Raw genomic sequence first — 27,196 nt, 5'->3', positions numbered from 1 at the left:
AAAGCCAGCCAGCTCTTGATTTTGGCATGCAAGGCATTATAGCATCCTCTGTAAATAAAAGCGCACCTCTGGTTCATGTCTGATTCACACTTTAAGTTGCTTTCTAGCGTCTATAAAAGTTTAAAGCTTTGTGTTCATGCATTTGCAACAGGGAATTATATATATCAAAATACATTTATACATTGTGTGAAATGCATAATGTAACCCTTAGGAGACACAGGGACACCTCTAGAGGATCGACAGATATAGACAGATAGATAGAGAAAAATAGATGTATAAAGTAAACATTGTGCTGAGGTATTTAAATATGATTCTATTTTAGGTGGTCGAGGTAGAGCAGCTATGCGTATTACAAGAGAGCAGATTGACTTTCTTTTGGCCCAAGGACACACGGTCAAGAGGATGGCAAACATCTTTGGATGCTCAACATCATTTCTTTATGAGAAGTCCAAAGCACTTGGATGTAACAATCAGGGGAAGGTTGGCTGCTGTGACTGATGAAGACCTTGAAACTAATATCAGACAACTTCAATCCATAATCAGAGAATTGAGCGTCTTTGGAGGGATGCGTTTTTACATGTTCTGGAACCATTTTATAGTACGTTTTACAATCTTGAAGATTCAGCCCTATTGGATCCCAGCAACGACGTGCACAAACTTTCTCTTCACGTAGTTTTTCTTACTGAGATTCAAAGCCGACTAGAACAATTCAGAAAGGCATGGAACCAACATTCCTTGCATACAGAAAACAACAAAACACCAACACAAATCTGGACTGAACGGATGTTAGCAAACATGGGTGCCAACAGCACAGCAACCAACAACGTGTTTGGTGAAAATTCCAGCGCACCAGAGATGCTTGAAGAACTTCTGCAACAGCATGGCCTTTGGCCACTTCCAACCAGTGTTGCTGAAGAGGTGCCTAGTGTAGTTGTAGAACCACCCCAAACCAGGCTCAGTCAGCAGCAACTTCAATCAGTTAATCTTGCAGTCAATCACATTTCTGATCTGAAGGAGAAATACCAGGCCTGTTGTGCAGAAATTGCTTTATTGATTTAAGTAAATTTCACTGTTTGAGGAGTGACAAACATCAAGAACATTTGATCAAATGCATTGTTCTAAAGATACAATTACTACAAATAAAACTCAGAATTGACATGAGTAGGTAACCTTACAAATTTAATTATAAAATGTTAAGGTGTTTAAAGACATGACTAATCAAATGTACATTGTGGAAAGGGAAAGAACAATAAAAATTCTACTTCTAAAAATGTTCTTTGTAGAATTCAACCCCCTTTTCAAACACATCTTTTGGACCCTCTGAGCTTCTTTAGAATTTGATTTTGTTTTTAATCCAAATGAGCAGTGTAAAATTATTACCTTTATTATAAGATATCGAGTGTGTACTCTTAAAGACATGGAAGAAAATGTGTTGCATGTCTGTTCTTGTTCCTCCTCAATCTTGTTATATTGCTGATCACAATGCATTTTTTGTGAGTAAATATGAATCAATTAACATTTTGAAGCCAAACCATTCTTGAGTCGGAAAAGGGTAGAGTGCCTTCTCCGGGTCGAGGGAGATGTCCTGCCCCAAGAGGAGGAGTTCAAGTATCTCGGGATCTTATTCACGAATGAGGGAAGAAGGCAGCGGGAGATCGACAGGCGGATTGGTGCAGCGTCCGCCGTGAAGCGGGCGCTGTACCAGTCCGTCGTGGTGAAGAGAGAGCTGAGTCAAAAAGCGAGGCTCTCGATTTACCGGTCGATCTACGTTCCTAGCCTCATCTATGGTCATGAGCTTTGGGTAATGACCGAAAGGACGAGATCACGAATACAAGCGGCCGAAATGGGTTTTCTCCGTAGGGTGACTCTGGTGAAAGGGTAAAATTATGATAAAGTGGTAACTTAAAACCCAAATGGAGATGTTAAAAGCAAAAGTGCCTCCTTCTGTCACATTATAAGGGTGTCTCAAATAATGTATTTTTTTAAAAAATATGCCCACCTAATCCATGGTTCTTCAGTCTTTGTACATCCGAGGAAGAAGGACGAATGTCAATATTAGGGCCAGAAAGCAAGAAAATATTTGTCTCTCTTCACCACGACGGACCGGTACAGCGCCCGCTTCACGGCAGATGCCGAACCAATCCGCCTGTCGATCTCCCGCTCCCTTCTTCCCTCATTCGTGAACAAGATCCCGAGATACTTGAACTCCTCCACTTGGGGCAGGACATCTCCCTCGACCCGGAGAAGGCACTTTACCCTTTTCCGACTCAAGACCATGGTCTTGGACTTGGAGGCACTGATCCTCATCCCGGCCGCTTCACACTCGGCTGCGAACCGCTCCAACAAGAGCTGCAGATCACGTCTCGATGAAGCCAATAGGACCACATCATCCGCAAAAAGCAGAGATGCAATCCTAAGGCCACCAAAACGGATCCCCTCAACACCCTGGCTGTGCCTAGAAATTCTGTCCATAAAAGTAATGAACAAAGTGACAAAGGGCAGCCCTGGCAGAGTCCAACCCTCACTGGGAACAAGCCCAACTTATTGCCGGCAATGCGGACCAGACTCTGACACCGGTCATACAGGGACCTGACAGCCCGTATCAAAGGGCCCAGAACCCCATACTCCTGGAGAACCCCCCACAGGGCACCCTGAGGGACACGGTCGAATGCCTTCTCCAAGTCCACAAAGCACATGTAGACTGGTTTGGCGAACTCCTATGCACCCTCCAGGACCCTGCTGAGGGTGTAGAGTTGGTCCAGTGTTCCACGACCAGGACGAAAACCACACTGCTCTTCCAAAATCCGAGGTTTGACTATCCGACGGACCCTCCTCTCCAGTACCCCCTTAATAGACCTTGCCAGGGAGGCTTAAGAGTGTGATCCCTCTATAATTGGAGCACACCCTCCAATCCCCCTTTTTAAACAGGGGGACCACCACCCCAGTCTGCCAATCCAGGGGAACTGCCCCCGATGTCCATGCGATATTGCAGAGTCGCGTTAATCAACACAACCCTACAACATCCAGAGCCTCAAGATACTCCGGGCGAATCTCATCCACCCCCGGGGCCCTGCCACGGAGGAGCTTTTTAACTACCTCGGCGACCTCGTCCCCAGAGATTGGAGAGCCCAACCCAGAGTCCCCAAGCTCAGCTTCCTCAATGGAAGGCATGTTGGTGGGATTGAGGAGGTCTTCGAAGTACTCCGCCCACCGACCCACAACGTCCCGAGTTGAGGTCAACAGCACACCACCCCCACTGTAAACAGTGTTGGTGCTACACTGCTTCCCCCTCCTGAGACGCCGGATGGTGGACCAGAATCGCCTCGAAGCCATGGTCTCTCCGAACTCGTCCCACGCCCAAGTTTTTGCCTCAGCAACCACCAGAGCCGCAAGCCGCTTCGCCCGCCGGTACCCATAAGCTGCTTTTGGAGTCTCAGAGGCCAAAAAGGCCTGATAGGACTCCTTCTTCAGCCTGACAGCATCCCTCACCGAATGTGTCCACCAACGACGACAAAATCGATCATCGAACTGTGGCTTAGGGTGTCCTGGTGCCAAGTGCACATATGGACACCCTTATGCCTGAACATGGTGTTCGCTGTGGACAATCCGTGGCGAGCACAGAACTCCAGCAACAGAACACCACTCGAGTTCAGATCGGAGGGAGCGTTCCTCCCAACCACGCCCCTCCAGGTCTCACTGTCATTGCCCACGTGAGCGTTGAAGTCCCCCAGCAGAACGAGGGAGTCCCCAGTAGGGGCACTCTCCAGTACCCCCTCTAAGGACTCCAAAAAGGGTGGGTAAGCTGAACTGTCATTTGGCCCGTAAGCACAAACAACAGTCAGAACCCGTCCCCCACCCGTAGGCGAAGGGAGGTTACTCTCTCGTTCACCGGGGTAAACCCCAACGTACAGGCGCCGAGATGGGGAGCAACAAGTATGCCCACCCCTGCTCGATGCCTCTCACCGTGGGCAACTCCAGAGTGGAAGTACATCCAGCCCCTCTCAAGGAGACTGGTTCCAGAACCAAAGCCATGCGTCGAGGTGAGACCGACTATTTCTAGCCGGAATCTCTCAGCCTCACACACCAACTCCGGCTCCTTCCCCACCAGAGAGGTGACATTCCACGTCCCAAGAGCCAGTTTCTGTAACCGAGGATCGGACTGCCAGGACCCCCTCCCTTGGCCACCAACATCACACACTGCACCCGACCCCTGTGGCCCTTCCCATAGGTGGTGAGTCCACTGGAAGAGGGACCCATGTTTCTTCTTCGGGCTGAGCCCGGCCAGGCTCCATAGGTAAAAGCCCGGCCACCAGGCGCTCGCCAACGTGCCCCACCTCCAGGCCTGGCTCCAGAGTGGGGCCCCGGTGTCCTGCGTCCGGGCGAGGGAACACGAGAGCCAAAGTTTGTATTCATCATAAGGGTCTTCGGGCTGCACTTTGTCTGGTCCCTCCCCTAAGACCTGCCTGCCTTGCGTGACCCTACCAGGGGCATGAAGCCCTAGACAGCATAGCTTTTAGGATCATTGGGGCACTCAAACCCCTCCACCATGATAAGGTGGCAGCCCGAGGAGAGGCTGCCACCTTATAATTAAAGATATCTCTAATTTAGTTTTGTCTAGTAATTATTTGCTTTTAAGATATCTAAAATTTAATTTCCACTCGTCAAAACTACATTTCTCCTATCCAAAAATACATTTCAGATATTGTGAATTATGGACTAAGAGATATCTTTAATTAGAATTATGACTAGTCAAAACTACAATCGAGATATCTTGAATTTATTTTTTAACTAGTCATAATTAAATTGTAGATATCTGAAATGTGTATTTCAGATAGTAATTCATTGTAGATATCTTGAATACAAAACAATGGTAAATCTGACGTCATTTTGACTAGTCAGGATGTAATTAGAGATATCTCAAATGGGTATTTTGTCTAGTCAAAATATAATTAGATATCTTAAATTGCTAAATCGTCTAGTCATAAAACAATTTGAGATATCAGGAATGTAAGGGCGGCAAATTTATGTTAAACGGCTTGCCATAGATTACGTACTTTCTGCTTTGATATAAGGTTATGTAGGCTAGCCTAAGTTTTTTTTCACGCCAAAGTATTGCGACGGAACGTGTTCCCTGAAGGCTCCGTACGAACGACATCCGTCACCCTGGACCGTTCATTTGTGCGCACAATCTGGCCCCTATTTTATTTGACTGCCTACTTTGAGTCAGGAAGAAACAAGAACTCCTTTAGGATCCGGATCCCCGTTTTACAACCGACACGTCTTTCGTCTGGCTTTTCCGCCTATTTTTGTGCCTGGAAAATGCTGAATCAGCACATTGAAACCCTAAAGGTTTCTCTTGAGATTTCAAATCTCCAAAAACCTGCGATTGTCGCATTTTTTCCGACAACGCGGAGTTGTTAATCTCCCCAACGCCGACACAAGAAACCAATTTTTTCCTTAAATTGCATAGATTCATATTTGTTTTAATTGAAACAGGTTTCACCGGAGCACAAAGACACGACTTTCTTTAAGGACAGAGGGTTAGTGACCGTGCAGAGTCTCGGAGTCTGAGGACCTGAAAACAAATTAGTCATTCTGATCAGGAATCTCTTCTCAGTTAGAAAAAAAAACTCTCCCCATCACCTCTGACACCAAATTGTTTAGGAGATAAATCTTATCTAAGGTGAAACACTGAGTCAATCAAGAACCAGTCAAAAAGCATTTTCATTATTATTTTATTAATGAATCAAGCAAAGAAAACGAGCAATGACTCCCCAAGCTAGTCCAGGGAAGTGAAGAAACCTTTAGTACATGGCTTTTAATATCCAGCAGCCCTCTTACAAAGAGGGGAGAAAAAGGAAGAATCCCACCAGTTTTAGTTTACTTCACAACTCTGGTAGCCTATTTGCACCTGCAGACTGCGAGCCTGGACGGGTTAAACCCAGGTGAGAAATACAATTTATTAGTTTCCGGCATCCAACATGAAGGGTGCTTTATGGCCAAAAATTGAAACAAAACAAAGTTTTGGCATAATATTGTAAAACCTGTTTATGTATTAAAAACATTGCTTTTTTTAAAACACAGGAAAGACCAGAAATCTAGTGCTGCATGTAAATTACATCCAGAGTAATTAATATAATAGTATAACACAGTATGAATAAAAGGCTGGGCCAAAATTATTTTGAAATATTTTCTTTTGTTTCTTTTCCAAGTCAGAAAAAGAATCCTGAGAACAAAAACACACAATGGTCCTCTTGACTTTTGGGATTAGAACAATTGTTTTATTGGCTAAAGATTTTGCAGTGAACATCTTTCCTTTCAGCCCAACAATGACGGTGCTTTTTCAGCAAATATCCACTGAGAGCAGACAGACATACACGATTATACTGAAATGTAAATCCTGTTTTTATTTTTAAATAACAACCATCATTGGTGAGGATTTATCTTTTTAATTATTGATTTGACACTTTTAAGAATGTTAAAGAGATTAAATGAAAATCACTATTATTGTGTTACACTGCTGTAAACAGAACTGAAGTATTACTTAGGGTGGTCCTTTTCAATTTTGGATCTTCTTGTCTTTACATTGATGGATGTTGCTGAACAACTGATCTGTTGGTTTTGTGTCAGTAGCAAAACAAACAAAGAATAGACAACAACCAATTTTGCACTGTACTCACCAGTTGTTTTTGGACAGCACTGAGGAAAAAAGTCATACCAAAAGTATTTGATAGAAAACAAGTCAAATTAAGATTCAAATAGTTTCATTATATATCTGATAGTAAATTTCTGATTTATTGACAAGTGAATCCCAAAAATCTTAAAGGGATCTAAACATTTTTATAATACACTAGAACACTTGTTGGAACAAATACAGATGTTTTTCTGCAACCTTGTTGTCCAGGCTGACTTTGATTCACCAAGAGGAGACAAGGCACATCACTTAATTAGCCAATAGGGTTACTCTCTGGATTCCTCTGTTAACAAGATCTTTCTTCACAAAAAACAAACCAAACCAAAGCTCCCACGAAAGAGTGCCTGACTTCTGCTTCAACTTATTCAAGCGACTTTCTAATCACCATGACACTCTTCTTGATTGGAGAAATAATTTGAAGTTTGGTTTTACTGTTTTTATTGTTTTTTTCTTTATCCAAGTAAAACAAAGTAAGGTTAACCGATTAATTGCAAAGGTTGAACAAACAAACCTGGTAAGACCAGTGCCCATTAAGCCTGCATGAAGCAGTGGGAGAACAACAGGACCATGGAACCGTTCCCTCAGGACACAGTGACAGAATCATTTAGCTAGAAGCCCTGGATTCATCTTGGCTTGTGAAGCCACAGACAGTGATATCCCATCATAATATGTCATGTTCCTCCACACAAATCAACAAGTTAAAAAGAAAAAGAGGCAAAACAAGAACTAAGGTTCTGATCAGTTCAAAACCAGCCGTAAACTCAGGGCTGGGAGCTGCCCTGGCTGTCCAGGTCCGTTTCAGAAGAACTGGTGTCTGAGTCCGAGTTGTTGTCGTTCTGGCTATCGTCTGCCAGGCTTTTTTCCCGTATTCGTCTGTGAGTGGCGCCGAGGCGAGCAAGCAGGCTGTGGTAATCGAAACAGCCACGCTTCTCACCAAACGGGTCCTGGGGAAAAGTCACATCGTCACATTAAGTTCATCTGTGATATGTCTCAACAGGAATATTTAGTTAAACAGGGAAGAAAACCCAAGCCATACCCAACAAATCACCAGAAAAAAGTTGCATCTATTTGTGTTTCATGTTTGATATTTGTATCTTCTTGTGTTAAATACTTAACACAAGAAGTTCAGACTTCTTTAACACAAGAAGTTCAGACTGAGGTGCCTGAACTAGAGGTACACTGATTCATTAACCAGCTGATATATCAGCATCGATTTCCTTCACTTTTGGAGATCGGTGATTGACCGATAATAAATGTGAAGCTGATCTTATCCACTGATCTTATCTTCCTCAGCAAAGGTGAAAAACATCAGCCAGACCTCTTTTGCAGGACTGGCAGCAAAAGAGGACTGGCTGAGGAAAAAAGTCAAACCTAACAAGGTTTGACTGTTAAGACCTGCATGTTTGAAGTTAACAATAGTTACCCCAAGTCCAGTGTATACTTTCCACTATCCGCAGGGAAAGTGGATTATTCTCCAATTCACAGTTATGCATACAGTGGAACCTCTTAGTGCCAACTAATAAGTCAAACTGACGGCATGAAAATATAAACAATTCAGGTGATGTACACAAGATGGCGCTAAATGCAGATGATGTGCTGCTATACACAAGTGAGCCGAACACATCACTGCCTACTTATTTCTGAGTTTGAGAAACTTTGGTGTAAATACAGGACATAAATTGAAGGTGAATAAAAAGCAGACATTAACATTTGATTATGAACCTCAAAGTTTTTGTGTGCTGAACTAAAACCTAAATGGGACCAGATCGTATTGAAATACCTTGGTGTGCTAATGCCCAAAGACTACACTATAGCTAAGTGTAATCATGAGGATCTCCTGACTTAAATTAGATTGGATATACAACGATGGGTTGAGCTCTTGTCACCCTCTTCATGAGCTTAACCTAACATTAAATCTGTGAAAATGAACCTATTACCAATATTTATCCTCTTGTTCGAAACCCTACTGGCAGAAATTACAAAAAAGCAATTTATAGACAGATAAAATGCTCTCCAGATTGATATGACTATGAAAAAACTGAGAATTAGATCTAAAACACTACAACTCTCAAAAGAATGAGAGGAAGTGAACATACTTGTTCACATCTAAATAACTACTCCTATGCACAAATAAAACATCTGATAAACCGATGTAATAAAAACTATAACTACGTTTGATGAAAAGACATTGAATTAACTCTTATACAGAATCCTCCTCTGCAGGAGGAATAAAGATTTAGAACAGATTCAATTCAAAACTGAAAGTCCATGAATAAAAGTTAAATAAGAACATAAACTACACGATGACCTGAGAATTATCAGATGGTGTGTCTATGAGCCTGATTTTAACCCAATCAAACAAACACAAGATTCCCTAACTGGTCATTTAAAAGTATAACAATGCATTTCTCAATAATGGGTAAAGGTCCAATAAAAAAATGTTCCAACACTTACAACAAGTTGTAACTTCTAGAAATAGGATTTCTGTAGATATCTGTAGGTACATCAATATCTCAATCGGAAAGTTATGAGACACAAGGAGCAGGAACTAGTGATTAATGAAATATTAATGATATATCAGGCAAAATCCAAAAAGTGTATTATGTCACAGCTATGATGGACTTATGATGTAAAGAAGCTTATTCCAAGTTTATTAACATTCAAAATGGGAAAAGGAAAATAAAATGAAAATCACAAAAGAGAAACGCAGTTATTGTATGACAGTGTAGAAATGAACAAACTCATATTCATAGATAAAGTTTAACTGGAAATGCTTGCTTAAGAGTTTTTATAACACTGAAACTGAAAACTCCTTGTTCTGGGGAGAGCCTAAGTGCTGGAGGCAATGTGGAAACACAGAACCCAACCACTGGCATATTGTGGGCTGTAATAAGAGATTATTATATAGAAATACACAAACATATTGAAAATATTTAAAAAGTAAGAATACCTTTCAAATTCACCACCTTTATTCTACCTGACAATGTAAAATATTTGTATCAAATAAATAAATAAATAAATAAATAAACTGTCACCATTCGCTGGCTCCTTCCTGAATCTCCTTATGGTTATGTACAAAAACTAATGTCTTTTCAGAGTGGTGGTCTTGTGTTCCTGCTTTGTGTTCTAGATCTGCTTTTTTTTTACTTTTTTTGTAAATGGAAATGTCAAAGGAAGGAATTGTGTAACCAATCATAGACTGGACCTGTGACCTTGAGGTGATAATCAAGCTAAAGATTTTAAAAATAGTTCAAAATAAAACAGATTTACCTGCATGTTCTGACCTTGCAGATGCAGTCGCTCTTTGCAGACTCCCTCATAGAAGTCGTAGTATTCTAGGAAGGACTTCTCCATCACGCTGCTAAAACTCACATGCAAAACATTTCACATTACGCCAGACAGAGAGCAAAGAGGACAGAAAATGTGGCTCATATGGTCCTAGTGAGAGTGTGTGTTTTCTCACCTCAGAGCGTCAGGACAGGGAACTTTGCCTTCCAGCATGTCACATACAGCCACCCTCATTGTCTCATGGCGGATACACTCATTGTAATTCTTACTGTCCCCTGGGTGGCGCTCCTGTAGGACACACAGTTCAAAAGCTTTCTGTGGAGCCTCTGTTTACTGACATGATGCAGTCCTGAGATCTTTGCTTATTAGCAAATATGGTTAAAGCAAACACTTACTTCACCATGACAACCTGCTTTTCACATTTTGGCAGTATTGCTTGCAGAAAATGCATAGTAGAGGCATCAAGCAGAAAGCAAATCCCTTTTCTACTCACAGTCAATGAGATCAGAAAAACTTTCTCCTTAAATCCTGGCCAACCAAAACAAATATTCACTGTGGCATTTATTAAAAACCCAACAGGCTGGAAACTGAAAGGCTTGGTCTATACTCTCACATAAATTAAATCTCCTAGTTTGTTCCTCTGTACCCATCAAAAAGATGTGTAGTGCAGCAAATTCAGCTGCTCATGCAGGGCCTGTTCAATGTTGCACGGGGCCCTGAGCAGAATTTGATCAAGGAGCCCCTTTTGCTGCTACGAACACAAGCACCACTAAAAGTGTTCCAACATAGATTTAATTGGATCTGAGAAAGGGGCTCTAGTTTAATTAGCCAACCTTAAAATCAATCAGAGAGCAATGAAAATTAATCGGATTTACAATTAGAGAAAATCAGAGAATTTCCACCAGTATATTATATATTGGTGAATATAGAATATTCACCAATATATGTTTGCTCAAACACAAAGATTAAACCCACAGCATCAGATTGTAGCAATGGTAACAATATAACTATGGAGATTGTTATTTGGACTTTTAAAAAGTAAACTTATTAGCTCCTGAAACTCTTAATTTTAAATGTTAAAATTGTTTAATATTTTAAGTTGTCTCTACTGGAACCACTAAATCTAATTTATAGTATTGTCATTCTGAATATACAAATGTTAAATTTCTATATCTGTGGTCTAGGTTAAAATGGTAGCATTCATGGGGCCTTCATGAGGTAATTAGTTCATTCTGTTATCAGTATTATATTTTGAGAGCCACTGATTGATACCTGTTTGGGATTTAAGATGTGTAAAAATGTAAATTTATAGCAGTATTTTTTTTGTTTGTTTTTAAGACTATAGTTGTATGTTTAAGTATTGTGAATAATGTCTTCCAGTAATATAATTACCCAGTAAAATTTTAACATTTCCTGTAAACTTAACATCTTTTAATACAAAAACGCGGTGGACTGAATGAGTGCCTCGACCTCTGGGCTTAGCAAGTTTTCTTAGGGGAAACCCTGAACTGTTTAAATCAATTGCTGCCAGGATATTTAATGACGTGAACAAGCTAATGTAAGAACAAACTTACTCGTGTGATTTTACTTTAATTTCTTATTTAATGGAAACACCGCAACTGTGAAATTGTGTTTTTTCAACATTAGCAGACTATAGACAAAGAGTTGCAAAGAGTTAATGTAAATGTTCAGCTTTGGGTTGCTGCTAATGTCGCAGCTGCATGGCATTAGCAGCCCTGCTAGGAGGTGCTACCTGCTCGAAGCCGGGCTCATTGTGGTAGGGGTTCTCCGTCATCAGGGACTGGATGGAGATAAGGACAGATGATATGCTTTGTGCTGGACTCCATGCTGGGCCAGTCCACGTCCTACGCACACGCACGCACGCACGCATGCATGCACATACGCACACACCCCCACACACAACAGGACAGCTAATTTAAATACAGTAATTACTGGAGTACTTTCTATTTATAACCAAAAAATAAACATGACATATCCACTGTTCTGGTAATTACCAGATTTTTTATTATTATTATTTCATTTTAAGACTTCCAAAAAAACAATAACCTCCAATTATATCAATATTTACTAAACAAATAAAAACTCCCCGAACACATAAATATTTAGATCACTGAAATCTTAATCTTTATCATATCGATTGTTTTAAGGTTTGTCCTTAACATAACTTTTTAAAGGTAGTTCATGGTACCCAGGCAAAATCTGTTTGTTTTTCTCCCTGTGTAAATATTTTAGATTACTTAAAAACATGACTCCATGCTTTTAATAATCTAATCTGATCAGAGACTAAAAGGTTAAGGAGAAAATGTGTATCATACCAGAATTTTTCCAACTTATCACAGGTGCATAGAGCAACACAACAAATAGGTTTAAATTTCAGGATTTTAAGACAATGAAAAAACAAAGCAAGAGAGGCAGACTCACCCCAGGATGCTGAGGCACACCTTGCCATTGCGGTAGAAGTTGGGGTTAAAACGCACTGTGTTTTGTCCGGTTGTGATGAGCTTCACCCGGGGTGGATGGATGGGATAGTCAGGGGGACAGCGGAACAAGAAAAGGAAGAAGCCGCCCTCATATGGAGTGTCAAACGGACCAGTGATCAGAGCGTGGATCTAAAATGTGGAAGGTAATTATGAAGCACAGGAAAGATTTAAAGACTGGTAAAATGTGAGAAAAATGCACATTTTTCTCAAATGTCAAATGTACTTGTCCGTGCACTATCTAAGTAGTAGTAGTTACAGCTTTCTCAAAAAAAGAAAATGAACTGATAATGTCACAAAAATTTATTCAAAAGATCTGATTTCGCTAAATCAAATTAGAATAAAAACTTGATCTGATAGTCGTTTTTGGATTCAGCTGTCCAAAATAGTCCTAATTCAGTTGAAAAAACTACTTCCAAAAACTATTTTTTGTAACTTAGTGTTTTTCGTAAGCTGGTTTTTGTAAACCCAGTTTATTTTCTACAAAAGTTTTAATAAAAAAATAACTCCTTTGTGTTCTTCCTATGGTATTAACTAGCCTGACCTGTCATGGTAAACTGTTGTGGGAAAACTAGCGGTAGAGTAGCAAAGAGAAATGGTTAGGCGTTGAGCAGCACATACATCAGTTGATTGACAGGGCTAAGACCCTCCTCCTGACTGACTGGTCAGGAATAACCACAGAGTGCCATTATTAAAATGTCCCAGGATGAAAACAGGAGCATGAAGAGAACTCTAAAAGAAGGTTAAAGAGGAGAACATTTCCCTCGGGGTGATTGGTCTGTTCATTACCTTGGTCATGTCTTGAGGATCCGGAACAACAAACATCCCAGGGGGGGGTTCCTTGTATATGGACATAATATCCCTGCAATGAAAAGAATATACAAACTAACATACATTTATACAAACTAATGAAGACTGTCGGTTCTATCAGTGATCTTTCAAATACTGTTTAAGTTTTATGGTGTGCTATGATTCCAGCATAACCATATCTAGGATTTATCTGGTCCCTCAGGTGTTTATTCCACTTTTCTTCACTCATCTGTCAAGAACTTCAGTGTAAAAGTCTGACAGAGATTTTAAATTTGATAAGTTAGCAAGTTTTCTTATCAAATTCACAGTCAAGATGAAAGAATAGCTTCTTCTCAGTGATCTGGAGAGGGATCAAGGCCCTTGTATCATCATGGTTGGATTATTGTAATCCATGTGGTTCATCAGAAATTAACATGTCGTCTGACTGCAACAGCCATTCTTCTCATTGGAAACATATCACAGATAACTTCAATGGCTTCCACTCTGGTAGGTGTAGTAGACAGTGAAATCCCACCTGATACTGAGCATCAGAAACAACATCACATGGATTTTAAATATGAATAGATGTTAAACAAAAATTGGATTGCTATACATATCTACATCCATCATTGTAAAATAAATTTTTATAAGCTATTAATAGTGCATGATTCTAGCAAATATTTAAAAGAACAAAGACATCTTCAAGTCCTGAAACAAAAGTCTGATCTTTTCTTTCCCAACTCCTTCATTCTGTTTTTCCTGGACTTAATGGATGGATCACTCACGTTGAAAACGGTTTGGGTTTTCTGTATGTCTATAGCGGTGGCTAAAAAGTAAAAAAAAAAAAAGATTTAAAAAATTTAATACAAAATGAATGTGTCTATTAAATTAAATTGTATATTGTAGTCCCCTGGCATTCCTCCTCCTCATAATATGCATGTTATAAAATCTTGAACATCCAGTTAAATATCACAATCAGGAAATAATTCCAAGTAGACATTTTATAAATTTATACAGAACAGAAAAGGTGTAATTAATCACAGTAAGATGGCCTAAAATTCATTTCTTCCTTTCAACCTACTTTGTTTTATTTTTTTTCATTTGGTGAGGGCAAAACTTAGGTTTTGCTTTCACTCTCTGCTGAAGCTGGAACAGCACTGCTGCTTTTCCCCTGCTTTCAATTTTAAAGCAAAGTGTTGAAATGGTAGATTAAATTAAAATAAAATATGTCAATTTATTAGAAATGTGTTTAGAAAGCTGTTTACAGTAAACCATACGATTTCCAATTTCTCTTTGTTTACCTTTTTATCCTCAATATGCATTGCTGCGATGCCTTCTCGTTGTCCCAGTCTGCACTAAGAGTCGGGTCCCAGGAAGTGGCGTGGATTTGGGACAAGAGGCCCCCTCCTGCCAACCCAGCCACCCCCAGGCCGACACCGGGCAGGGATGAGGACGTGTGTACGATCGGAGACACAGCCACGACAGGTATCGAAGAGCCGGAGGTAAATGTGTTCCCAAACCCGGTGGCAGAAGAGGTAACAGCGGACATAGGGGACACTACAGTGGCCAGGTCACCCAGCGCCGCTGTAGTCGGAGAAGGAGAGGCCGAGTTCGGGCTAGGGTGCGCAATGCTCGCTGCAGGATGTTCTCCCGGGAAAGAGTTGGCTAAAGTGGGCAGCGGGAAGGCACCGCTTCCTTGTCCGGGAACGCCTAAGTTATGGGAACTGCCGCTGTACTCTTCTCCAAAGCTGTCCGCCATAGCTTACAAGCTAGCAAGCTAGAGAAATCTGGTGTGCACTAACTTGTATTAAAACTTGTAAGCCTCATTGACTCTTGGGTAAGAAGTTCTCGTTATCTTTCTATTTACCAACTCAATCACAGAACAAGGCGGCTTGAGGCGAGTCCAGCGAACAAGGAATTTCTTCCGACGACATGGTGGCTGTCCCTCGTTAGCTTAAATATATATATAGTTTTTAACCAACCCTCAATAAACTGTTCCGTTTTAATCTGAATTCAAACTGTCTTCTCGCGATCACAATGACGTCTGTTCTTCCGCTAGATGTTATCGATGTAATTATATATGTTTGTGTTGAGAAAAAAATGCTTTAAAATGACCAAATCACTATCACTAAGGAAGCATATCGTAACTTCAGGAACATCTCACCGTCAGCTCTATCGGAAATGAGGAAACTTGAAATATCCGGTGAGGATTTTCAATGTAAAACTCCTGTTTAGCGCATCTTTTTTTCAATGACCACTTAAAAACCATGTCAGTAATTTCTTATTATAAAGCCGGAACTGCAATGGTTTAATAAGTAGCATAATTTCTGCGGTTAAATCCAGTAAGAATTTAAAACAAATAGTTGTATCAGGTTTCACATGCTGTGTCTACTTTTAAGACTTTGCTAAAAACATTAATTTGCACAGGTGCATTATTCTGAAATGGACGAGACTGATCCAGCAGGTGGCGGCAATGGTTCACGCCAGAATCGCGTTAAGGCATTTCCGGAGTGTGAGAGTGTGCGGCAGTGGTTCGAGGAACGACACGGGGGAACGACACATGACTCACAAATTTTTAATATTAGTGAGTCCTTCAGGGATAACTATATATACTTTGTTGATAATAATATAAACAAATTTCCCCCCCAAAAATAAAAAAGTGGTTAACTTCCATTATGCGCCCTATTGGCAAAATCTATTTTTAATCGGTTAACAGTCGGTGGCCCAGACTCCAGATATTAATTAAAGCAGTCTGGGTCTTTCCAATGTGAGAAAACATTTATACAAAGTAAATAGCCTGAACTACGTCTTCCTGAGGTACCCCAATTAAATAATTGCTTGTTTTTAACCGGGAGCAGTGCATTTGTTTGGATCACAATAGTAGCTCGAGGAGGTGGAGAAGTTTTATTTTTTCACAGATTATTTGTTTCATACCATACTGTCACAAGGCAGAATTAGTTTGAAAATATATAAATATATTTTTTAAAATAAAAGTTATGTACTGCATCTTAAAGATTACATTTAGTTCCCTTATCCATTTTTTTTCTTGTTCTCAGCAGGGCTGTCTTGTCCTTTCTTGATCACAATGACCTGGTCTCTCAATAAACGACATTAAAAACATGAATATGAATGTTGTCAGGTTTTTTGCCATTGATCTTCCAAAATTACAAGTTACTATAGCTTAAAACAGAACATCCCCTATAAGTACAATGTTATGTTGACAATATGACTAATTAATTTCATTATATCCATATGCAATGAAAAAAGAACTTATCATTCTAAAGCACTGGCATGTTGATAACACACATATTTACTTTTGAGAGATGAATTAAATATTTTGAGAAAGGCTGGCTTTGTTGTTTTGCCATTTATGCAATTTTTTTTTAAAGAAATGCACTGTAGACAGCATTTTTATTCTGCCTTTTGCACAGACAATAAATTAAAGTCCATGTTTCTGTGCTTTTGTCAAAATAACAGTTCTTTGTTATTTTTGTGTACCAATTGTCTTTCATGCAATGCAGATAACACAGCCTCTCTGCTCATGCATGGTCTGCATGTCTGTGTTTGTGGCTGTTTTGCTTTTTACAAGCAATCTCTTTACTGTTTGTGTGGTGCAGACCTACTTTTACGACAACCACAGCAAAGAAAAGAAGACAGACACACATGCACATACACACACACACACACACACACACACACACACACACACACACACACACACACACACACACACACACACACACACACACACACACACACACACACACACACACACAAATGCAGGTACAAATACACAGAACCTAATCCAGTAAGTAATATGAGTTATTTGAAATAGCTCCCATGGTATTGACATCTCTCTGGCGTAATTAATGAGAAAGCTGTCATGCTGGATGCTGCCCCACACACACACACACACACACACACACACACACACACACACACACACACACACACACACACACATATATATATATATATATATATATATATGGGAACATATAAAAATATATGCCTTGCCAGTAATCAGACACCCTGCAGGAATAATTAGCTGGCCAAAGGAGAAGATAAAAGACAGATATCAAGACTCAAAAACTACTAAACAACGCATGGAGGGTTCCACCCCAAATTCAGCACCCTGAGACTGTACACGAGCCGCAAGGAAGGACGCAGAGGACTAGTGAGTGTGAGAACCACTTACTAGTGGGACGAAACATCTAAGATCCATAGATACATCAGGGACAAAGCCTCAACAGACAATGTGCTCAGTGAATGTCTCAGACAACAGGGAACGGAGGTTGAGGTGCAAGAGATACCATCATGGAAGGAGAAGGCCCTACATGGGATGTACCACCAGCAAATAACCGAAGTGGCTGATATCAGTAAATCCTACCAATTGCTGGAAAAAGCCGGACTCAAGGACAGCACAGAGGCCCTCATCCTGGCCACACAGGAACATGCCCTAAGCACCAGAGCAATAGAAGGCCCAGATCTACCACACCAGAGAAGACCCAAGGTGTAGGTTGTGCAAGGAGGCCCCTGAGACAGTCCAGCACATCACAGCAGGGTGCAAGATACTGGCAGGGAAAGTGTACATGGAGCGACATAACCAAGTGGCAGGCATAGTGTACAGAAACATCTGTGCAGAATATGGACTGGAAACCCCGAGATCAAAGTGGGAAACACCCCCAAAGGTGGTGGAGAACGCCAGAGCTAAGATCCTGTGGGACTTCCAGATCCAGACAGACAAAATGGTAATGGCGAACCAACATTGTCGTAGTGAATAAACAACAGAGGAAAGCCGTTGTGGTAGATGTAGTAATACCAAGTGATTGCAACATCAGGAAAAAGGAGCACGAGAAACTGGAGAAATACCAGGGCCTCAGGGAAGAACTGGAGAGGGCCTGGAAGGTGAAGACCACAGTGGTGCCTGTGGTCATCGGGGCCCTCGGGGCAGTAACCCCCAAACTGGAGCAGTGGCTACAACAGATCCCAGGAACAACATCAGACATCTCAGTCCAGAAATGTGCAGCAGTCCTTGGCACAGCCAAGATACTGGGCAGAACCCTCAAGCTCCCAGGCCTCTGGTAGAGGACCCGAGCTCAGAGGATAAGAACCACCCGCGGTGGGTGAGAAGGGAATTTTTTTTTTTTTTTTTTTTTTTATATATATACAGTCATATGAAAAAGTTTGGGCACCCACATTAATCTTAATTATTTTTATTTCTAAATATTTGGGTGTTTGCAACAGCTATCTCAGTTTGATATATCTAATAATTGATGTACACAGTGACATTTCAGTATTGAAATGAGGTTTATTATACTAACACAAAATGGGCAATATAACTACTTCTCACTGACTTCCTGAAACACAAAATTGGTTTAGCAATCTCATTAAGCTTTGAACTTCATAGCCAGCTGCATTCAATCATGAGAAAAGGTATTTAAGGCGGCCGATTGCAAGTTGTTCTCCAATCTGTATCTCCTATGAAGAGTGGCATCACTGGCACATCAAAACAACTCTCAAATGATCTGAAAACAAAGATTGTTCAACACAGTTGTTTAGGGGAAGGATACAAAAAGTTATCTCAGAGATTTAAACTGTCAGTTTCCACTGTGAAGAACATTGTAAGAAAATGGAAGACCACAGGGACAGTACATGTTAAACCCAGAAGTCGCAGGCCAACAAAAATATCAGAGAGGCAGAGAAGAAGAATGGTGAGAACTGTGAAGGACAACCCACAGATCACCTCCAAAGACCTGCAGCATCATCTTGCTGCAGATGGTGTCACTGTTTGTAATCTCTGCGCGACCTGAGCTGAAAAGTGGGAAAGAATGTAAATCTGCATGGCGAACATGTCCTACCACGTTACCAAGGATGGATCTTCTAAATGCTTTGAGATTTAGAAGATCCATCCTGATGAAACAAAGATTGAGTTGTTTGGTCACAAAAAAAGGCGTTATGCATGGTGGCAAAAAAACACAGCATTCCAAGAAAAACACTTGCTACCCACTGTGAAATTTGGTGGAGGTTCCATCATGCTTTGGGGCTGTGTGGCCAATGCCGGTACTGGGAATATTGTTAAAGTTGAGGGTCGCATGGATTCCACTCAATATCAACAGATTCTTGAGACTAATATTCAAGAATCAGTTGCGAAGTTGAAGCTACGCCGGGGATGGATATTTCAGCAAGACAATGATCCAAAACACCGCTCCAAATCTACTCAGGCATTCATGCAGAGGAACAATTACAATGTTCTGGAATGGCCATCCCAATCCCCAGACCTGAATATCATTGAACATCTGTGGGATGATTTGAAGCAGGCTGTCCATGCTCGGCGACCATCAAACTTAACTGAACTGGAATTGTTTTGCAAAGAGGAATGGTCAAAAATACCTTCATTCAAGATCCAGGATCTCATTAGAAGCTACAGGAAGCGACTACAGGGTGTTATTTTTGCAAAAGGAGGATCTACTAAATATTAATGTTGCTTTTCTGTTGAGGTGCCCATATTTTTGCACCTGTCAAATTTTGTGTTTATGTGTACTGCAGATTTTCTTTTAGTCCAATAAACCTCAGTTCAATATTGAAATGTTACTGTGTCCATAAGTTATTGGTTATATCAAACTGAAATAGTTATTGCAAACATCCAAATATTTAGAGATAAAAATACTTTAGATTAGTAGGGGTGCCCAAACTTTTTTATATGACTGTATACATATGGCCCAGCCATATTTTTTTTTGGAAATGGCTGGGCCCAGCAATATAACCCACCTTTTTTTCTGTAGGACTAACAGTTTGTTTGTATATTATTCAGTGTCAGAAGACAGATTTTTAAAGATTTACTGTCCGAGCCGTATGAGCTCACAGATTCTTACTCTTCATGTTTGCAAATATTGTTAAAATGATTCTTTTACAGCTTTTTAGACTTTATGTAAAATCATGATTCAGTTTGTCTTTTTCTTTGCTTCTTTGACAATCTTTGCTTCCTTTAACAGAACGGTGACTAATTGACAAACCAAGCTTATCAGAGAGCTCTCATCAACAAAGCCTGTTCATCCCATTTCTATTAGCTCTGATTATTTTCCTGTTGCAACTACAACTCCTGTCATAGACCAGCTGCCTTCACTTATTGTTGACACAAGTCAAAACACATTCTGGAAGTGAAAGTACATCACATATGGTCACCATCACATTCTTTATGAGAGTCAGATGGAACAAAAATGAAGATTTTTCACATCTCTATTGATGCATGCATTGGCAAGCACATAATGCTCCAAAGGAAGGAGCTGAGTATTCAAAAAGTCTGTTCAGAGCTGGTTCCAAATGTATTTTAACAAAATTAGTGCTCAGTGTGAGACTGCAAATAAAAGTTGTAATTAACATGTCTTTTGACCCATGGAGAAAGGCAGCAGAATCCCTGCCACACTGTGGGTTGCCACGGTGTTGGAAACAATATCTCTGAAGGCTTTTTTTTTTTTTATCTTTTAGAGTTTTTGTTCTCAAAGAATGCTGCTATTCTAATTATTCAAAACAGCTCCTTTATTGCTCCTAACATTATTTCAGATAAAAGTGGATGAGTCATTATCACATCTGGCAAATTTGGTGTATAAGATTTTTACACTGGTTAATGTACAGTATATGCACCCATTGTTGGGTACATTAACCCATAAAGGTGTATTTTAAATGTGTGCACCCATAACTGCAAACACTGCAAAAATGAAATGATAAGTAAGTACACAGTGTGAAAAAGCATTTACTGGTAAATAAACACCAACACTGAGGAAAAACTGGAGAATCTCGAACATTATCTACACCTCTAAAAGGCAGAACGCATAATTTCTATTGATGCTGAAAAGGCTTTTGATGGAGTCACTTAAGGCTATTAGCTTTTTCAATGGAGAAGTTTGGTTTTGGTCCTTTATTACTTTAATATTGATAAAAAATCTTGATAAAATTGCCTCATAAATGCAACGATTGTGCACATGATGAGTTTGATGCATTTTTTTCTTGGCCATGTGTAAACTTTTCTCTTGGCCATTCCTCCAATATTTATTTCTCTTTCGTCGCCTTAGATTTCTTTTAGAATGCTTTTGTGCAGGTGCAGTTGTTAATGTATGCGATCCCAGATCTGTTAGTTTTAGAAACTGTTACTGTGAACTGACCATAAGCTGTGAAGACTTATAGTCACATATTGTTTTCTCAATACAACTCCTGTCTGGAGAAGCTCTCGGGTTTAGACTCCAGTATAGCTCATGATTCAATTACATGAACTCCTGAAGTTCAGCACATGCATGAGTGCCGTGAACAGCCATCATCACTTGATCTTTGATAAATCTATTCTCTATGGAAATCTACTGAAGAACAGTTGTGAACTTTACTGTATTGTTTAACCCTCTGATGCATGACATATTGACTATGTTGTGCAAAGTCAATATGTGTTTACAGTCTTCCATGAGTGGGTCATCCATCCATCCATCCATCCATCCATCCATCCATCCATCCATCCATCCATCCATCCATCCATCCATCCATCCATCCATCCATCCATCCATCCATCCATCCATCCATCCATCCATCCATCCATCCATCCATCCATCTTCTTTCATTTATCCGGAGTCAGGTTGCCGGATAGCAGCCCAAGAAGGGAGGCCCAGACTTTCCTCTCCCCAGCTCCTCCTTGGGAATCCCAAGATGTTCACTGGCCAGCTGAGAAACAAAGTCACTCCTGGGTCTTCCTCTAAGTGTCCTCCCAGTGGGTGGTGCCCAAAAACATCTCATCAAAGACCAGGAGATGCCCGGGACACCTCAACTGGCTCCTCTCGACGTGAAGGAGCAGTGGCTCTACTCTGATTCCCTCCCAGATGACTGAGCTTCTCTCTCTCTCTAAAGGAGAGCCTAGACACCCTAAAAAACTTACACTAATTTCAGCTGCTTGTATCCGTAACCTTGTTCTTTCAGACATGACCCAAAGCTCACAATCATAGGAACTAAGATCAATTGGTAATTCCAGAGCTTTGCTTTTTGGCTCAGCTCTCTCTTCACCTCGAGAGACCGGTACAGTGCCCCCTTCACTCCAGACGTTGCGCCAATCTGGATTGGATCTCCTACTCCACGTGGGGCAGAACATCATCCCCGACCTGGAGAAGGCACTTTATTCGTTTTCAGCTCATTTATTTATGCATTTATTTATATAGCTATAAATTTTCATTTTATTTATTGAGATGACAAAAGAAAGAACCTTGAACACATTGATCAACAGTGTGTTGATGCATGTCATTCAACATATTTTCTCTTTTGGTTTTCTCATCCAGGGTGTCAGAAACACACAGAGACACACAGACACACAAATAATACACATGCACAATAAAGTAATGGCAGTAATGTTAGCTAGCTTGTGTAAAATATTACAATTCAGGGGTGACAGTTAGGACTCAGTATGTTTGGTTCACAAAAAAGTGTTTTCCTGACAGTAATAGTTGGTAAGAAATAAAGATTTCCATTAAATTCCATAGGAAATGAATGCAGGTAATTTTATGCATCAGATGGTTAATAACAAGGATATTTCAACCTGGAGAGTTCTTGTCTATTGTTTGATGTTCCAAGCAAGTCCATTGTAGATGTGTCCATAGAAAAAAGAAAAAATGTGTAAATATTTTCATCACTGAGAATTCAAGTTGGCTTTTGAAATACTTTAGCTTTACATTAGTTTGATGACTATTAAATACAAAAAAAAAAAAAAAAAAAAAAACAGCAATGTGGTGATATACTGTGGAAACTCATACAGCATTACAAAAAACACTATAGTCAAACTAGGAACAGATTTATAAATGATCACCAAACTGCGGACTCAGCACCAGCATAGTTGGGAAAAATGCAACAGGGCAGGGGTTCAATGCCCATGTGTTGTACAGATACAACTGTACTCTGATCATTTGATCAAAACTACAAACCCTATGGGACAGAATGTTTGGCAGAATGTGACAACAAACAATGTAAATCATTATATTTCTTAAAATCTCTGTGCTAAGGATAAAATCAAAGACAATAACAAAAACCTCATTGGCATGCATGGTCACAAATAATTCAATACATCCCACTAAGAAAAAAAAAAGAGTATTCAATAATTTATTTGAAGTTATCCTCTTTTGCAAGAAATGTGTTTCTGATCAGGCTCTCATCTCTCAAACAACAAAGAACTTGCCACTGTATCCAGTCACTGTCCCTCTTAACTGGTACTGAATTTGGTATTCAGCTGCTGAACTGAGCTGGTGGTGCAGTCTGTGCCATGGAAAAACAAGACTCTAAATTTGCCTTTCTTAAGTATTATCTTGAATTTTAGGAACAGGAGATTGAAAATCATAGTTTATTTGTTTGGTCAAAACATACAAGTCTTTTAAATAGTTATTAATATCAGGAATTGATGGGAAATTTAATAACTCTGTAAAAGCTATTTATCATAATTCACAATCTTTTGTTGAGGTGAATGACCACAGAACAGTTTGGCTTCCAACATCATAGGGTGTTAAATAAGGTGATGTCCCGTCTCTGCCTTATATATAAATGATCTGGTAATGGTAGTTAAGGAGGTAGATGTGGGAGTGACATCTGTATGCAGATGGTATGGTGCTTATTGCTGAGATCTTCAGAAATTAAGTGTGGTTTATTTTTGGTGTAACAAAATTAGGTTAAGGATAAATTGTGATAAAACTGAAGTTATTAATTTTCGAATGCTGAATAACAAACTGACAACATTCCATCTTTGCTTTGATCTTCAGAAATTGTTAAGTGTGGTTTATGTTTGGTGTAGCAAAATTAAGTTAAGGATAAATTGTGATAAAACTGAAGTTATTAATTTTCGAATGCTGAATGACAAACTGACGACATTTCATCTTTGCTTTGAGCCTATTATTTTGTCTATTTGTAAATAAATCTAAATATTTAGAATTTATTGTGAAAGAACATCTTCCATTTAAAGAAGGTAAAAGTTTAATCCGATTCAGCTGGTGGCACATTAGGTGGCGTTATAAATAAAGTTAAACTTGGTCATAACCTGGTTTATACCATACCATACCATACCATACCATACCATACCATACCATACCATACCATACCATACCATACCATACCATACCATACCATACCATACCATACCATACCATACCATACCATACCAACTTTATTTATAAAGCACTTTAAAACAACCACAGCTGATACTGTCATTCCATAACTTAGGACCCACGACAGAGAAAGCCCTGTCCCCTCTGAGCTTCCGTCTAGATCTCGGTACCTCCAGGAGCACCCTTACATAAAGTATGTAAGGGTGAAGAAGCTCAATGAGGTAAGGCGGGGTACGATTATGCAGCGATTTAAAAACAAACATAAGAATTTTAAAACGGATCCTAAAGTATACAGGCAGCCAGTAAAGTGAGGCCAAGACAGGGGTTACATGCTCTCTCTTTCGAGTTCCTGTCAAAAGTCGTGCAGCCGCATTCTGAACCAGTTGCAGACGTGAGAGCAGTGACTGACTGACTCCCAGATATAGAGAGTTACAGTAATCCAGTCATGTCGAAATAAAAGAGTGGATCACTGTTTCAAAATGCTGCCTGGAAAGAAAAGATTTCACTGATGCCAATCGCCTTAAATGATAAAAACTGGACTTAACCACGGCTCTACTTTGGCTGTCCAATTTGAAATCACTGTCCACCTTAAAACCAAGATCTGTAATAACAGGTTTAAAATACACCTCCAAGGGTCCCAGGTCAACAGTGGAGGACTCACAGGAGCCACTGGATTCGAACGCCATCACCTATGTTTTCTTTTCGTTAAAATTTAAAAAGTTCAAAGCCAACCAAGCTTTAATATCACTTTGACATGCCAGGAGATGTTAGATTGACTGAACATATTTCTGCTTCAGGGGCAAATAAATCTGGCAATCTTCAGCATAACAATGAAATGAAATCCCATGTTTCCTGAGGATAGAACCCAGAGGCAGTAAATAAAGACAAAAAAGCAGTGGGCCTAGAATTGAGTCCTGTTGTACACCATATGGCATTGAAGCAGTAGATGATTCAGAGTCTCTAATATTTACTGAAAATGTTCTGTCCTCCAGGTAGGACCTGAACCAATTAAGAACAGTGCCACCAATAATTACAATATGCTGTAATCGCGATATTAAACGTAGTCAGCTGTATCAAAGGCAGCGGTCAGGTCAAGTAAAATCAGAACAATATGATTACATTAAAAACTCTTATTAAAGCAGCTTTTGTGCTATGAAGAGTTTTAAAACCTGATTGAAAAACCTCCAGAATACCATCCTCATCTAAAAACTGTTACAGCTGACGGTATAGAATTTTTTCTAAAACCTTAGAAAGAAAGGTACAGCATCTGTAGTCTTAATTTTCTGCACAAGCCTGTGGGCAGTGCTACGATCTGGAGTTTCTGCAGTTGGTCAGAAACAAGGTTCAACAACAGCTTGTGCTCACAGAATGAGGTCAGCTGATTACCTGAATGTGCTGAATGACCAGGTAATGCTATCACCTCTGATGTCAGGGGCATATTCCAAGACTGTAAGGCCAAGATTTATGGGGGTTGAATTGTGAAAGACTAGTTCAGGAACCATGAGAAATTATTTTCACACATAGATTGGCCACAACAGAGCCAGGGATAACAGGCTTTGTGTGCTGGTCAATGCAAGGTCATGGTGAATAATCAATGCAACCCTGGATAGAAATAAATCTTGTCACATTCCAGAAGCTTATCAAAACAATGCCATTAAAGGTCCAGCAAAATATTAGTGTGTGAACTGTTATTTTCTATTTTTTTGGCCAGGCTGTGTATTTAAAATTAAGTTTTTATGGTGAATACATAGACATGTTTTATTGTATTGAAATATCAAGATATTTTAAGTAATAGCTAGCAACTAATGGCAATTTAATCAAATGTAATCCTGTCACTTTAAGTCTAAGAGGTATTTATGCAAATCAGTATTGTCCCTTGTTTCTTTCTTTATGACATTATCATGTTAGTTGCAAAAACATAGCTTACTTGCACATTATGCTTTTCACAGGGGCACAGAGAGAAGAACCTGTACTGCAGAACACAAGATGTCACCAGAATCCATAGACTAAGCAAAGTTTTTGTTTTATTATTATTATTGTTATTTGTGTTTTCACCACCGTGACTCAATTTTTTTTCATTTTAATCTCTGAAATTCCATTTCTTAGCACTGGAGAAATATTTTACACTCCATACTGGTTTTGGTGGAAATCATCATGATACATTAAAATATAGGGAGTCAGGCCAGGCTTAGGACATATTTACTTCTAAAAGGCATTGTGTGTGTCTCACAGGGACAACAAACACTTTTCTCCAGTATTCTCAGAACTTATTGGTAACATGTGTTGCATAGTTACATTCAATGTGTTTCACATATGCACTGAAAAGTGATGCAAAATATACGTCATTCTAGAAACGTGGACATAATGAAGTGAAGTGAAACTGTGTGATCTCTTATCGAGAATAAAACACTGGAGAACTATAAGTAACAACTTCCCAGGATTTTTTTTATGACCTATAAGACTTTCAGAGCATGTTGCTAAATGTTCAAGTTCATATTGTAAAGAATCATTTTGTCATGGTTAAGCAAAGCAGTTGTGAATTTTGCTAAAAAGACAAAAACAGAGCATACTGCATCTGACTTAAGCTGAAAATTTGAGTTGCTGTTAAACCATTATTACTGTGATGTTCACTTAAAAGCCCTTAATGGCTGGTGTGTTGCAGGCTTTAGATATGCCCTTCTTCCAACTAATTTAGTTAAAATGACTGAATAATCCTCTCAGCATGTCACACATAGCAGAACCATTCTTATAAATCATCTAAAGTAGGGCAATCCACCCCATGCACACGTCAGAGTAAGTTTGAGGCTCAG

The 27,196-nt window shown here is 39.8% G+C and overlaps 1 protein-coding gene across 2 annotated transcripts; it reads right to left on the bottom strand.

The window, feature by feature from the left end:
• Nucleotides 1–5,719: 5,719 nt before the first annotated feature.
• Nucleotides 5,720–15,433, bottom strand: ube2z (ubiquitin-conjugating enzyme E2Z). 2 transcript variants are annotated; one of them, XM_055035727.1, is made up of 7 exons: nucleotides 14,571–15,433; nucleotides 13,270–13,342; nucleotides 12,425–12,612; nucleotides 11,736–11,847; nucleotides 10,158–10,270; nucleotides 9,965–10,055; nucleotides 5,720–7,638 (listed from the first exon to the last, which is right to left on the bottom strand). In XM_055035727.1, the coding sequence occupies exons 1-7, from the start codon at nucleotides 15,026–15,028 to the stop codon at nucleotides 7,456–7,458; spliced, it is 1,218 nt and encodes a 405-aa protein (XP_054891702.1). In that variant the 5' UTR covers nucleotides 15,029–15,433; the 3' UTR covers nucleotides 5,720–7,455. The 2 variants fall into 2 exon arrangements, with proteins under 2 accessions (XP_054891702.1, XP_054891703.1); XM_055035728.1 differs by having other exon boundaries at nucleotides 7,509–7,638; nucleotides 9,979–10,055.
• Nucleotides 15,434–27,196: the final 11,763 nt, after the last annotated feature.

This window comes from Poeciliopsis prolifica, unplaced genomic scaffold (genome assembly GCF_027474105.1).
Source record: "Poeciliopsis prolifica strain line A6 unplaced genomic scaffold, Auburn_PproV2 SCAFFOLD010, whole genome shotgun sequence".
In the NCBI taxonomy this organism is placed as follows: domain Eukaryota; kingdom Metazoa; phylum Chordata; class Actinopteri; order Cyprinodontiformes; family Poeciliidae; genus Poeciliopsis; species Poeciliopsis prolifica.
Note: the sequence above shows the minus strand (reverse complement) of the source record. Positions and strands in the feature narration are given on the sequence as shown.